Source organism: Cryptomeria japonica, chromosome 10 (assembly GCF_030272615.1).
Source record: "Cryptomeria japonica chromosome 10, Sugi_1.0, whole genome shotgun sequence".
In the NCBI taxonomy this organism is placed as follows: Eukaryota; Viridiplantae; Streptophyta; class Pinopsida; order Cupressales; family Cupressaceae; genus Cryptomeria; species Cryptomeria japonica.
The window spans coordinates 731,312,252-731,327,354 of NC_081414.1; the positions used below are offsets into that span (position 1 = coordinate 731,312,252).

The 15,103-nt window shown below is 34.8% G+C and overlaps 1 protein-coding gene and 1 pseudogene across 1 annotated transcript; both read right to left on the reverse strand.

The window, feature by feature from the left end:
- Positions 1-1,980: 1,980 nt before the first annotated feature.
- LOC131045547 (universal stress protein A-like protein) lies at positions 1,981-3,362 on the reverse strand (annotated as a pseudogene).
- A 1,541-nt stretch (positions 3,363-4,903) lies between these two features.
- On the reverse strand, positions 4,904-5,494 carry LOC131045548 (disease resistance protein L6). The gene has a single exon (XM_057979141.2). The coding sequence runs from the start codon at positions 5,492-5,494 to the stop codon at positions 4,904-4,906; it is 591 nt and encodes a 196-aa protein (XP_057835124.2).
- Positions 5,495-15,103: the final 9,609 nt, after the last annotated feature.

Sequence of the window (15,103 nt, forward strand, 5' to 3'; positions counted from 1 at the left end):
TAGGATCTCTTTAGAAATACTTCTTTCCTTTTCCCAATTTTTGTTTCAAAAAAAAATTACTTGTGATTATTTCTTTGGAAGAATATAGTAGCAAGAAAGATATTTTTAATCTTTGCATTTTTGATAACTGGAAAAATACTCGGACCATCTTTTTCATTTTTTTTAAAAATAGAAGAGTAAACACTTTTATCTTTCTATTTTTTTTTTTTCACTTCCATTTTACTTTTTACCCTTCATGGTTTGACAAGAGAAAACACTTTTATCTTTCTTTCTTTTTTTTCTTTCACTTCCATTTTACTTTTTACCCCTCACGGTTTCACAAAACATACTGCAAAAATAACAATTTGACAATTTGATGCTAAAACAATTGCCAGAAATCCCCACAAAATTAGCCATAAAATATTACCATCTGAAGCATTCATACTTGTAGATTATTAAATCAAAAAGTACCACAGTGCGAATTTGAAGAACCACTGGTCACTGAACCTACCTTCTTCTCTTCCACAAAAAGTTTCACTATCAATGAATACCAAAAATTAATCTACTTACACCTGTCCACTATTCATAGAGATAAAGCTATATAGTCACCAAAACCTTTTTGTCATCAAGGACAATGCAGCATAACAAAAGTAACACCAGCTTCATCTGCACCTACCAATAGGAGCTCGCCACATACCCTGCTTTGACTATAGGATAGGTTCATTTTTTGTCTGAAATCATTGCTAGAGCTTAATTTGCCGCAAATATTCAAGTTTGATTTTAATATGTGTGCATTTACATTCAATTTTGAGTCCGAGTCATGAGTTATGTTGAATCGTTTCTTGAGAAAGGCCTGGACAAATTTTAAAGTTCTTAGTGTCTTGCTTGACAGGTTAAACCTGTGCCTGAGAGAAGTTATAGTAAATTTTAATGAAATTTTTTCTTAGTAGACACTGCTTAGAAGTTTCAGGACATTTTGACATTTTAGGGTTACACAGCTTCCTGGAATTTTTTTCTTTCAGCTATTGTAGATTTTGAAAGAAAAATAACATCTAGAAGCCAAAACGGGAAGTACCTGATGAAATATTAACTTTTCCAAAAGTAGTTTGTGAATTTTGTTACAGAGCAGAAAACCTTTCTATGATTCCTTTTTAAACTTCTTATCCTTACTTTTTAAACTTCTTATCCTTAGTTTCTCTTAGTAGCTGCAATTCTCCACCTTCTAATGTTTCACAGCTTCCACACCCTTGGCCATGTCTGAAGTCTTCTACAATTTCGGCATTTGAATCCTTTGTTTGAAAATTTATTTATTGGATGAAATCTTTAGAGGGCGACTTATTTTCAATTAAGATTTGAATGGATTCAAAGAGTTGGAGAATTCTTTTCCTCACCACAGGAAGTTGCAATGGTTCTATGGCTTACAACACATAACGTAGCTACTTATTTTAGTATTTTTTTTGACTGCGTAATAATCTTACCCAATGCTTAGCGATGATACTTGAACCCTGTCGTGTGGATTACATTAGGGAACATGTGCAGCGAGTACCCAATTCCAATATTTAACATGTCTTATGGGGATTTGAATATGAGACTTGGAAATCATATCATGTCTAAGTGTATTCCATTCAATTAGCTTTTCAGTACTAGACATGTCTTCCCTTTTCGTGGTTGGTAGAGTTCGATGCGGTATTGCAGTAAATTTTAATATCTTTTTGATTGGGAAGTAATCTAACCAATTCCCAGCAATGTAGTTCAAACTGAGTCATGTGGTTTCTATCCGGTACCATGCAACAAGTACCCAATTCCAATGCATAACATGTCTTTTGGAGATTTGAATATGGGGTATTGCCATAGTTTTAGGTTTATGTTTATCCCATTCAATTACCTTTTTATACCAGACAACGTTTTCTGTGGATTTGAATTTTGGACTTTACCGTAACTTTATATTTTATTATTTTATATCATATCATTCAAGTAGTTTTTCAATGCTAAACATCCCTTATGACAATTTGAATTTGGGGCTTTGCTATACTGTTGTGCTTAATTAGCTTTTCACTACTTAATATGCCTTTTGAGGGATTTGAATTTGGGGCTTTGTTACAATTTTGCATTTAATTTTCATCCGGTCTAGTATCAATATCTAACATGCCTTCTATGGATTTGAATTTTGGGCTGAGTTATTTATCAATGTAATACTTTCCATATTAGGTTCCTTTGATAGTCTGGAACAAACTTGAATTTTCTTTCATATAAAACCAATCAAAGAATTAGAAAAACAAGTGATTAGTATCAGCGATGAGCTCAAATCTCTGGGCAGCTTTTTATCTATTGTTGATCAGTGGTGTTGATCCCTGTTGTGTTATTGTAATCTGTACTGTTGTATAGCGTTTTTCAGCCTATATGATCTCTTGTTTTCAGTTTAGCTTTCAATATATAAAATATAAGTAAACCCCATTTCAAATTCCTCAGCTAATAGTAAATCTTATGGGAGGAATTTTAATCTCAGTGACCATAGAAAAATTGGATAATACAAGGTATAAGATTTTATTCTGTAGGACCATTTCACATTAAAATTAATATATAGATCTCAACTTTACTCAGCAGCATCTGCTGAGTAATTTGATGTGCCCCCATCCCACCCTAGCTCCGTGAGACTACAGCCTTTTGTCAATTACAAATAAAATTATAAAAATCAGCATATGGTGGTTCAAAATTCCAACTTCTTTACGATTTGCATAAATAGAACAAAAACAAAGGATACATGATAGAGAATAACTTTCTTAAGTTATAACCAATTACATAATCCAATGCAAGAAAAATGTATGTCAAATAAAAACAAAGAGAAATCTAGGTCCAAGAAGAGTTGGACAATAAGCAGAACTCTCTTGCTTCTCGAGTCAGCTAAGGACATGACTACCAACCACCAGAATATCTGAATGCAGTCTTTTGACTTCATTCCAAATCCCCTCCTTTGGATCTCCTCCTTTGATCCACGCTTCACATGCAAGCTAATAGAAGAACGTGGTTTTTGAGGCAGAGCACAAAGAGAGAATATTTTTAAATGGAAAGAGAAAAATTCATAAAAGCAAAAAATAATATTATAGTGTCAAATATGCGTATGAGTGACACATTCTCATTACATATATAAAGGCAGGTGAATGTTTGGGTTTGTACCTCATCTAGTTGGGTTGAAACTTTAAGATGAAAGCAACAAAACACTAACTCTAATTTTTACCTACTCGTTTTCATTGCAGTGCCTCACAAAGTACTCTTAACAAATGAATGCCCTTTATCTTTTAATTGTTCTTTAGGTCGTTGAAATCATCTGGGCAAGCAAAGATACTATCCACATCAATGAATGTTGCAACATGACATATTTTCATTCCAATTTTTTATGCTTTGATCAATGTCAACAACGTGTTCCAGAGCTCACATTTTGTACAAATAGAAAGTACACTGAGAAGGGTTATGCAGTCTACACCTACATCTGCCAATTGCATTTGGTTAAAGTTTCTAAACCCTTTTCAATAAATACAATTTTTGTTGTAATCATTGCAATCCTTCATACAACATTTCTTTGAGGTACTTTGTCAAACAGTTCAGTTCCTTGTCCATGCTTTTACATTTTGCATACATGTCTAACATGGTAGCACAGGCTGAAAGTGGACTAACAAATGTGAACTGACCAGCGTACTGACCAGCGTAGAGACCTGCTTGTAGCATATAGTGTCAATGCTCTATGAAAATTCTCATGTCCTCTGTAGGCTACAATTATTGTATTCCCCGAGATGTGTTAACAAATATTTTTTCCACTTGTTAAGGGAGGCATGCATACATGTATTTGTTTTTGTGTGTTGTGGAGAAGTGATGCAATACTTGCTCTGTATTAAATAATTTTAGATTCCGGTTCAACAACAGTCTTTGCTCTGATCAGTTGTAATATGAATCAGTCTTTGTATGAGATTTACTGCACTTGGATTTCAATTAAAATGCATAATTTTTACTCATTTTCTGTTTTAGCCATTGAGAAGTGTGACATTTTGTGGAAAATTAAATTATTTTGGTCAAACAACAGTCTTTTCTCTGATCACTTGCAATATGAATCAGCCTTTGTACGAGATTTAGTGCACTTGGATTTCAATTAAAATGCATAATTTTTATTCATTTTCTATTTTAGCCATTGAGAAGTGTGACATTTTGTGTAAATTTTTTGCTCATTCTATAACAAGACTGCACTTAAGCAATTTTTGCATTTCCTTACTGTTATAGGGATAAAAGTTTGAAGATTAGGGAAGTGCAACTTTGTTTGCTTTCAAAGAAGTTATGAATTTTACATTTTTCTAAATTTGATATTCTTTTCAATGTACACAGGTAGCAATTCACAAAAGTGTCAAAGCATTTATGGGAAGAATCACAGCTTGAGTGATGCTTCCCTTGCTGCTTCTTTATATTGTGGAGGTGTGAGCTGTTTGTGAATTACTTGATAGTGTTCTTTGGTTTTCATGCCAATTAAGAAAGAAAGTTGAAGAATTTTACTAAGCTTGATTTAGCGCAAGTTTTGTCCACCTTGGTTCCTTAGTTCATTCTGCACAGATGAACGCCTTCCATTGAATGTATTGAGAGGTCTAATCTTATTTCCAAAATGCTCTATCAATAATCTAGATAGATTGCTGCTTTCAATTCCCAAAACAAACTAGTAGCTGCACTGTACATGATTTAATATTTTTGTCAAAGATACTTAACTTTGGAGACTATGCAAATTCCTAAAAGAATTTGAACATCTCCCAACAATTAATGTTATTAAATTTTAATTGCTTTTTTGGATAAATTCATCATTTATAAAAAACTCCAACTTGTAATTTAATATATGATAATCCAACTATTAAATAATAAATTAAAAAAACTGAAAAGTGGGCTTCGTTACTTACCCTCCAGTTGTATTCATGGACCACCCTGAGCGCGAACAGATCTCTTTCAGGGCATCCTTCCATCCGTCGATCTCTTTTCTTTGGTATCGAACTGAATGCCCATAAAGTTGTAGACATGGACAGATATGTTGAAGAGCATACTTCCACCACTCAATCTCTTGTCTTTGTATATGATCGCAATGGCTATAATGTTTTTCAAATGCTTGCTTGTACGGACTGGAGATCCCTCGAGGATATCTCACGTGAGTTGGATCCACGTCATAAAAGAGAGGAATGATTAAACCCTGAGTGTTCACCATTGTTGCGGCCTCCCTGAGACACCATGCGGACCCAGCATAGCCTCTAGTAAATATGGGAATGCGTATGGCACTGCTCTCGATTGCTTTTTCCAAGCTCAATCCAATTATTTCTCCCTTTTTCAGTTTCTGGCTGTCTAAAAACACATTGAGTCCGGCATTGGTGAGAGCTACATAGAGATGATCAACCAGAGTATTTCTCACATCTTTCCCCCTGAAACTCAGAAACACATGATATTCCTTATTACTTCGGAAAGGTATTTTAGCTGTGGGAGGGATGTATTCTTCCATCTTGACTTCTTTCATGTTGAGAGTTGCGAATGAAAGGATTGAGCCCAAATATACCTACAGATCTTGGAACTCTTTCACAAATTCCAGACTCCAGTGCCGAGTACTTTGTACGAAGATAAGTCAAACTGCATCTCTTTCCGAGAGATTCCTCATTTCACGGGTCTTTCCACCATAAAATTCTAAGGCACGTTTACTTGTAAATTATAACCTTCAAAAATCAAGGCAAGCCGGCCCACTATTGTTATTTTTAATTCTCCATGGCATATTATTTTTGTCATATTCAATGTGCTACATTCAGGGCAGGTACACTGCGAGGTCAGTCCACTGCTGGAATTAAAAGAAGTGTGTATTTAATTAGTATCCCATATCCATGTATGTATACCATCATCTCATTTTTATTTTTATTTTTTAATTTATTTTATCATGTAAAATTTTGTCACATTTAATGTGTTCAATACGGTTGAATTTTTTCAATTGAACAAAACTGATAAGAAAGAAATAATAGTTTAAAGAATGAACTTTTAGATTTGAGAAACTTTTAGTTTAAAGAAGGAATCTTTTTGCATAGCTTTACATCATCATCTTTTCTTTTATTATTTTTTAATTTACTTGATTCAACTGTGTAGTTTTTGAGTATTTAATGTGTCCCATTTAATATAAATTGCATACAGTTGGAATTGAGAAAATTGTGCATTTATTTAATACCTTTCAAAAATTTTAAAGAAAAAACTTTTCACATTTGTGTAGAGTCTTACACCATGATCCCTTCTTTTATTTTTTAATTTTAAATGTCATGTTAAAAATCTTGTCATTTTTTATATATAATTTTTAAAATATAAATAGATAATCTCATCTTCAAATATGACCAAAACAAGGTCTTATGGAAAAAAGAAGTAAGAAATCAATAAAAATAAAAGAATGACTATCAAATATATATTAAAAGAGTGGAGGTATTCTTCTATGGTATCTTTTAAAGAAAAGGTTTATTATTTAAAAGGTATATTAGGAGGGTTTTGGACTCAACTTTTTCAAGAATTCTAGATGTCAAGTAGTACAAACAAACCTTAGGTAGAAGGTAGAGAAAAAACAACAATGTTAATGCTACCTAAGAGTCATAATTTTGTTAACTATTTATAATTAACAAAAGAAATTTTTTTGTCTCATCTATCATGTAAACTTATTTTCACCATGGTTTTAATAAAATAAAAGCTTTGTCACATCTAGCTTCTCAAAAAACAAGCCTTATCCTACTTTATTATATCTTCCATCTTCCTACATAAAGTATTGTAATTTTTTTTGTTTGGTCAAAACACAGTGGCACAATTTCTTATCCTACTTTATTATATCCTCCATCTTCCTACATAAAGCATTGTATTGATTTTTTTGTTTGGTCAAAAGACATTGACAAACTTAGGATCATCGATGTTGTGAATTCATTTGGATGATGTCACAACATTTTTTCTTAATACTTTTGAGGCTTCAAGGAGGCACTGGTCTCTGGTTCTCAAGCCTCATTTGATGGCTTTCAATTGGATCACTAGCCTTTTTCTCCTCTCGTGGCCTCATCTTCCAGAAACCCTCATGTTGGCTTAGCTAGTGCATAGGGGCTCTCTCTACCCACGGTCCAGTTGTGTAAAATTCTAATTAAACCTACATAGAATAAAGATCTAGCATGGAAGAATAAAACAAAGTTGTAGAAATTAAAAGAACAGGGCATCTATAGAAGACTGGAATTTTTTATGAACTGAATACAATGCAATACAGTAATTATAATGAATTTAATTAAGATTATGCACTATCATAAAATATAAATTATGGGGAAAGAAGCCGATGAAAACTAGGCTAACACACTGTTGCATTAGTTAGCTTATTGTAGTAATTCATATGAGATGAATGCTCGTAATTACGGAGAAGTGGTGAAGCAAACTATCACTTCAATTATGTGATTTATGAAGAGGAAGCACACTGTGAGTTCTATGATGCATGAAGATGTGATACATGAAGTTAAAACTACCACTAACAACCCCCGTTTTAAGTCTAACTAAGGAGACATAATAAAATGAAGAAAAGAGGAAAGAGGGAAAACCCAGTAGGAAGAAAACCTCTCCTCAAAATAGATGCTAACTAAGCATAATAACTATTGTGTTGTAGTGTCCATGCCAAGGTGGTCTCGAAGAGAGTGAAACTTTTGTTCAGTGAACGTCTTCGTGAAGATGTCTACAATTGGTGAGAAGTAGGACAATACTGCAAATCAATGATTCCATCATGAATCAAATCTCAGATGAAGTGCATGCGAACCTCGATGTGTCTAGTTCGTTTTCGTTGTACAAGATCTCTGCAAAACTTTTGTGTACTTTTATTGTCACACTAAATGATAGTCGAACGATGTAAATGTATACCAAGCTCACTGAGGAAGTTCTGCAACCAAAAAGCTTGAATGGTAACATTGACTGCACCTCTATATTCAGCCTTTGCAGATGATAAGGCAATGGTAGATTGCTTCTTACTTGACCAACAAATGGGGCCATATCCCAAACTTAGAACATATCTTGAAGTGGAATTGTGATCAATGTTATCACAAGCCCAATCGGAATTAGTGTAGACAATGAGATCCAAAGTGCACCTGTTGAATAATGAATCCCATAGCCGATGGTTCCTCGAACATATCTAAGGATACGCTTCACAACTTTCCAATGTAGCTCATGCGGCTCTTGCATGTGTTCGGAGGCAACCCCCACTACGTATGAGAGATTTGGATGAGAGTGAGAGATAAAGAAGATTCCCCATAAGTTTATGGTAGTGTATACAATCAACCAAGGGTGTGTCCTTGCCATCTTCAAGCTTCACGTCGGATAGGAAAGGTGTGGCTGCAGGATTGCAATCGGTCATGTGAAACCGAGCTGAGAGATCTCTCGCATACTTGGATTGAGAAACTTTGATTCCTGATGCATTTTGGTTGATTTCAAGGCCAAGAAAAAAGTGTAGGAGACCCATATCTGTCATGCAAAACAATTTTGATGGCCGCAATGGCTGTGACGGAATCACCTGTTATTAGTAGATCATTTACATAGTGTACTATGAGAAATAGAGAGTCAGATGTTCTCATCATGTAAACATTTGGATCAGATTTGCATTGAACAAAATTTTGAGAAAGAATATAAGAATCCATTTTAGCATACCATGCTCTAGGTGCTTACTTGAGGCCATATAGAGACTTCTTGAGTTTGCATACCAATGAGGAATTTTGCACATAACTTGGTGGCTGCTCCATGTAGATCTCCTCCTTGAGATCGTCATGAAGAAATACATTCTTCATATCCATGTGATGTACCTCCCACCTTCTTGCTGCTGCAATGACAAGAACCAATCAAATGGAGTCCATTTTTGTCACTCGTGCAAAAGTCTCATCATAGTCAATGCCATGAACTTGCTGAAATTCTTTAGCTACCAATATTTCTTTGTATTTGCTCACTTGTCCATCTACTTATTTCTTTGTCCTAAAGATCCACCTACACCTAACAAACTTGCGATCAAATGGAAGTGGAACCAAATCCCATGTCTGGTTTGCAATAAGAGAGTTGTATTCCTCATCCATGGTTGCTTCCCAAGGAGGATTCCCTGCAGCTTCTACATAAGTCTGAGGGTCAAATGTTTGAGCCACATAGGTATACATTGGTATGAGGGGATCGGTAACGAAGAGTGCATGAGAGACATCATACATATCAGCTAAGCTCCTCGTTCTTTGATTTCTCACAGGGGATACTGAATCGTCACTTGAATCCTTATTAGAGATTGGATGTGGATCTTGACATGCATAAGGTTATTCATCTAGATCAGATTCAGAATCACTAGTTGCATCATATTTGAGATCTGTAGGAGGTGGTAGCACAAAAGTGGTGGCATCTTGCTTCCGATACGCTTGCATGGGACTTTCATCAAAGTAGACACTCCTCTCAATGAAGAGAGTTTCTGTTGAAAGATCTAGTAATCTATATCCCTTTACACCATATGGATATCCAAAAAAGATGCATTCTTTTCTTTGAGGCTCCAAAGTCTTCCTCTTATCTGCAGGAATGTGAGCCCATGCATGTGATCCAAAAATGCGAGACTTCTGGTTGCTTACCACTCCATGCTTCAAAAGGTGTTTTTTCAGTGACTAATTTATGAAGAGATCTATTATGTATGTATGAAGCATAGTTGATTGCTTCAACCCACAATTTGGAAGGAAGGGATCTAGCATGCAACATGTAGCTAGCCATCTCTTTCAAAGATCGGTTCTTCCTCTCAGCTACCTCATTTTGTCGCAAAGTGTAAGGAACCGTGTTCTGCAATTGTATTACATCTTCATCACAAAGATGTTGAACATTGTTGACATACTCCCCCCATTATCTATATGGAGGATCTTGATAATTTTTCTAGACTGCTTCTCTACGTGGGCTTTGAAAATCTTGAGATTCTTAAACACTTCAGACTTGAACTTGAGGAAATACACCCATGTGTATCTTGTGTAATCATCAATGAATGTTAGGACATATCTGGCTTTTCTCATGGAAGGTTCAGAAAATGGACCCATGAGATCGCTATGAACAAGCTCTAAGGGAGAAGAGGATCTCCATGCCCCTTTTGGAAACTTTTCTTGTGGATGCTTTCCAAGAGCACAACTTTCACAAATTCCATTAGAAAATTCTATGATAGGAGAGCCTTTCACCATCCCCTGTTTGCTAAGTTGTTGCATGTATCTAGAGTTTAAATGAGAAAATATTTCATGCCAAATTCTACTTTCATCATTTGCATGTGTTAGCAATAAAGTAGAATCCGATTTAGCAACAAAGTTAGAAAAGGTATACAAATGAGATTGATGATTCACCTTATTAATATCAATCTTAGAGTTGTCTTGCATGTCAAATATGCTCACAAAATCTAGGGTGAATTCAACTATCCTTTAGGTGCCAATATGTGTCACTTTATAGATAAAGAGAAGATTAAAATAAAGCTTTGGAATGTGCAAGACATTCTCAAAAATTCCAATTCCAAGCTCTACTCTCCACATTTTGGTTGCCTCTACTGGAGAGTCATCTCCCATGATAATAGGAGGACTAACACATGGTTGTAAAGAGGAGAGAGCATCTTTTGTGGCTGCCATGTGCATCCAAAGAAGAATGAATAGAAATTAATGCATGTGCTTTATCTCTTGCTTCTGGTGCTTTTTCTTCCTGCTTCTTCTTGGAATTTTTTGGAATAAAATAACAAAAGATTATTGTTCTGAAGTGTTTGCACCATGAGATCAATGATCTTCTTCATGCATGATGATTCTGGATGGTAACCATGGTTGCAATAGTTGCACTTTGATTTGCCCTTTTTATCCTTCTTTTCCTTCGATCTTGTAGATCCATCTAAGGCTTGGTGTTGTCTTCCTTTTTCAGATCTGGATCTTTCTTCCCTTTGCCTTTTAATTGCTGATTTGACTTCAAATTGTTCTTCCCACTTGCTTGCATAAGAAATGCATGAACTTAAGAATTTTTTTAATGTGCTCATCTTTATGAGCTTATCTTGCTCATGTATTAATGACTCAATAAAAACATCAAGTGTGGGCATCTTCCAAGTTGCTCCTGTTGTAAGCTTGACTGTGTAAAAGGCTGAGACAAATACCACATATTCTGGACCTAATTTTGACATAATAGAAATAATTAATTTGTTTTCTTCCTTGGATTTGTCAATTATGCATCCTTTCAACTGGAGTAATAAGGCCTTGAACTTTGTGAAGAAGCCTTGAAAAGCCTTGAATGTTTTCAAAACTCTTTGGATCTAATGAATTTAGTTCATTTTCAAGAATGTGACTCCACATCTCATCTTGCTTTCCAAAAAGAGTCTCCAACGTTGTCCAAACTTCATTTGGATTTTTGCATTCTTCCACATGAAACAATAATTCTAGGGACATGGATAAGCATAAGAGACCGTAGGCCTCATCCATCCTATTGAAGTATTTAGATTTTTCAACTACAAAATTTGGTTCAACCTATGTTGCCATAACTATTTGATACAAGCCTCTACTTCCGAGTTGAAGCATAATCTTTGGCTTCCATTCAAAATAGTTGTATGGCGTGAGAAGAGCAGAGACTAGAAATTCCATTCTTTACAACATATCTGATCTTCAATACTTGCAAATATAAATTGTTTTTTTCTCCTTCATAGCTTCTAGGCTTTGATACCATGTAAAATTTTGATTGAACCTACACAGAATAAAGATCTAGCATAGAAGAAGAAAATAAACTTTCATAAATTAAAAGAACAGAGCATCTACAAAAGAAGACTGAAATTTTTTATTAACAGAATTCAATGCAATACAACAATTATAATGAATTTAATTATGCATTATGCACTACCGTAAAACAAAAATTACGGTGAAAAAAAACTGATGAAAACTAGGCTAAAACACTTGCATTAGTTATCTTATTGTAGTAATTCGTATGAGCTTAATGACCATAAACTACAGAGAAGTAGTGAAGCAAACTATCGATTCAGTTATGCGATTTACGGAGAGGAAGCACACTGTGAGTTCTGTGATGCATGAAATGCATGAAGCTGTGATGCATGAAGTAAAAACTACCGCTAACAAGTCGCCTCTTGCCACTTCCCATGGCCTACCTAGTGTTATTTCCTTCTATTGTTCGTGAGGTTCTATTAGGCGGACACATTTGTGATAGGGAGGCATATCTTCAAGAACATGCTTTAGTTTGTAAATTTTTAAAGATATGGCTGAAGTTGTGTAATCTACACCCTTAGATCTTTAAAAACTAGAAACATGCTATGGAAGAAGAGATTTGTATTTACCCTTGTTCCAAGGACTTTTTCATTTGAATTTGACTCTCTTGAAGATAAAATTCAATGTTAAATAGTGGTCTGCAATGGAGTTTTCCTATGCATCAAGTTGCGTTTCCCATCATTTGACCCTCATACTAAGTCCTTGTCCTCAACTTTCCTCTAGCTACAGTTATCGTATTTACCCCTACAATTATGCGAATTAGAAATCCTACAAGCCATTGGGAATAGTTTAGGCAAGTATCAATGCACCTCAAATGAAATGGTTAATCACCAAAGTTCAATATGTGCACGCTTGTGTGTTGTGATGGATCTTTCCTAAGGCCTTCTCGTCGAGGTCTCTCTGTAGGTGGGTTGATAGATGCTAGAGATAACTGTAGATTATGAGAAACTTGCATTTAAATGTTTGAATTCTACAAATCATCCTACCTTTCAATGCCAAAAGCTAAAGACTCAAGCACTAGGTTCTCAATCTTCAAGTGATCGTCCACCTTGGTGGATTGGGATCAATTCCCTGCACTATATAATTCCACTTGAAGTGCAGGTTGGGGCTACCATCTCTCAGGATCTAAAGGGCTCTTTGAAGCCATGCTCCTCTCCTACGCTTGATTTGCCTGATACATCATTTGGGGAAAAACATGATGCCGAGGATGTTGGTGTGGCATCAGCGGTATCTTCCACCTATTGAACAACGCAACCACGAAGCTTGCAGATCTATCTGAGGTCTCATTAGTTCCTCCTTATATAGAACAAGATTGGACTGAGGTGAAAAGGAAGAAATCCTCTCTTCGTAAGCTTCAAAAGACACTTAGATCATTAAAGAGAAATGAGAATTATGAATGATAATTTATTCTTCCCATAAGTGGAGGTGCTCGTGAAACTCTATATTTTTTTGTGTATGCATCCTTCTACGATGCCTTGATGTGCTCGTGAAACTCAGACATTCCTGATGACATGTAATGGCTATTTGATATCTAATAAAAATAAATAAAATGATAATTTATTTTTATTTTTATTTTATTTTATTTTATTTTATTTTATTTTTTTTTATTTTCTGTTGTGTTAATGAAAGTCCATTCTTTCATTAATTGGCTAGTTTTGTTGGGATATTAATCTTTTGATTGATGTATGCTTTTTTGTTTACATTTTGTATTCGTGTTAAGGTTGTTGACCCCATTTTGACCTTGATGCCAAAAAGTGTGCATCGTGGCTAAACTTAATCATGGTTCATTTTGACTCTTGTCCATCATAAGTGGTTGCGTGGTAGTAAAGGTGAGTGAACAAGTTATTTGACTAAGCACTTAAAACACTTGGATATTATGATCCACGTGGGAGGCAATGTGTTATGGATTTCAAATGAAGTTCATTTTTATTTACGGACACTAAAAGTCTTGGTTAAGTTTGAAAAGAAAGAAAGGCTTTATCATATCTGTGTTTCTTCCATACCTCAAACCCTAGCCGTCGTCGTGAACTATTCTATGATTGCAGAGCTTATCTTTAAGGCTGCACTTGTGGGTTTTTTGCTATGTTAAACAGCTCAGTTCAAGTTATCTTTTGGTGGTATTTTCGGCTTTGTTTCTTGGGATAATATAAATTTTTTGTGAGATTTGCTACAGTCCTCTTCAGGTGATTCTTGATTAACAATGACAGGTAATATCTTCTACATTTCATTGTCTATTTCGTTTATTTCACAAAGGCAGTGCAAAGAACAAAATAAGGAAAAGTTTACAATTACTCTTTGGTGGTTTTTCGAATCTGTTATCCACGCTTGCTTACATTTCTGTTATGATCGGTTATTCTATTTCTTTCCGCATTTTGGAAATCAGAATGTAAGTGTTTGTTAAGAGTAATCATTATTTGCAATATCCTCTTCAAATGTATACAGAGCATTTACATTTGTTTTAAAAACAACAACAAAACAGTTGGTGTAACTGTGTGATATGTTTTCAGTTGTATTTAGTTTTAACCCTAACGCAAGTTTGAAAACCCTACTTAAAGGGTTTCTCATGAAGACTTATGAAGACATAAAATCTATGTGATTTTCTTGTTGAAAGGCAGAGAGGGAGAAAAAAGGCATTTTTCAGCATTATTGAGACTGAAAGTATTTTTCAGAATATTTTTTGTATGCATTGAGATACACACAAAAAACAATGTGTTTCAGATTCAGAGGTTGAAATTAAATTCACCTGAAAGTATTTTTCACAATAATTTTTGTATGCATTGAGATACACACAGAAAATAATGTGTTTTAGATTCAGAGGTTGAGATTAAATTTACTCTCTCTGTTTGAAGTTGAAAAAGACTTCCTTATAGTTGGAATAATATTTTATAGTGCTCAATTTTTTTTTCTTGTTCCAACCATTGATAACCTTGTGATTACAATATTCTGTAATTTCAAGGCTACCATTGTTTGAAACTTGAGATTGTAGAGGAACAGGGGTTGGTGCTCCTTGAACAATGTACAGGGTTGGTGCTCCCGAGTGGTTTTTCTACCCCAAGAGGGTTTTCCACTCATGAAAATCTTGGTGTTGTGTATTCAATCTTGTTTCATTGTATTTCACTAGTTAAAGCTCTGATATTCCAGTTTCTTGTTATTTCTTTGTTTCAGTTCATGTTACTTGGCATTCACTGCAATATTCTTTTAAGTTTATATCTGTTTTGTAAAAGGATCTTAGTCATCTTGTCTTGCCTCAAAGCACATAACAAAGATTATTCATTTGATAATTGGATGATCACTTTTACATGCTTTGACAATAGTTTATTTTTCCTTGAGTTATGGTTCACTCGTTC

What these genes read in the sequence shown, in the direction of transcription:
- LOC131045548 (XM_057979141.2), bottom strand. Translation starts at nt 5,494, where the DNA reads ATGGAAGAATACATCCCTCCCACAGCTAAAATACCTTTCCGAAGTAAT.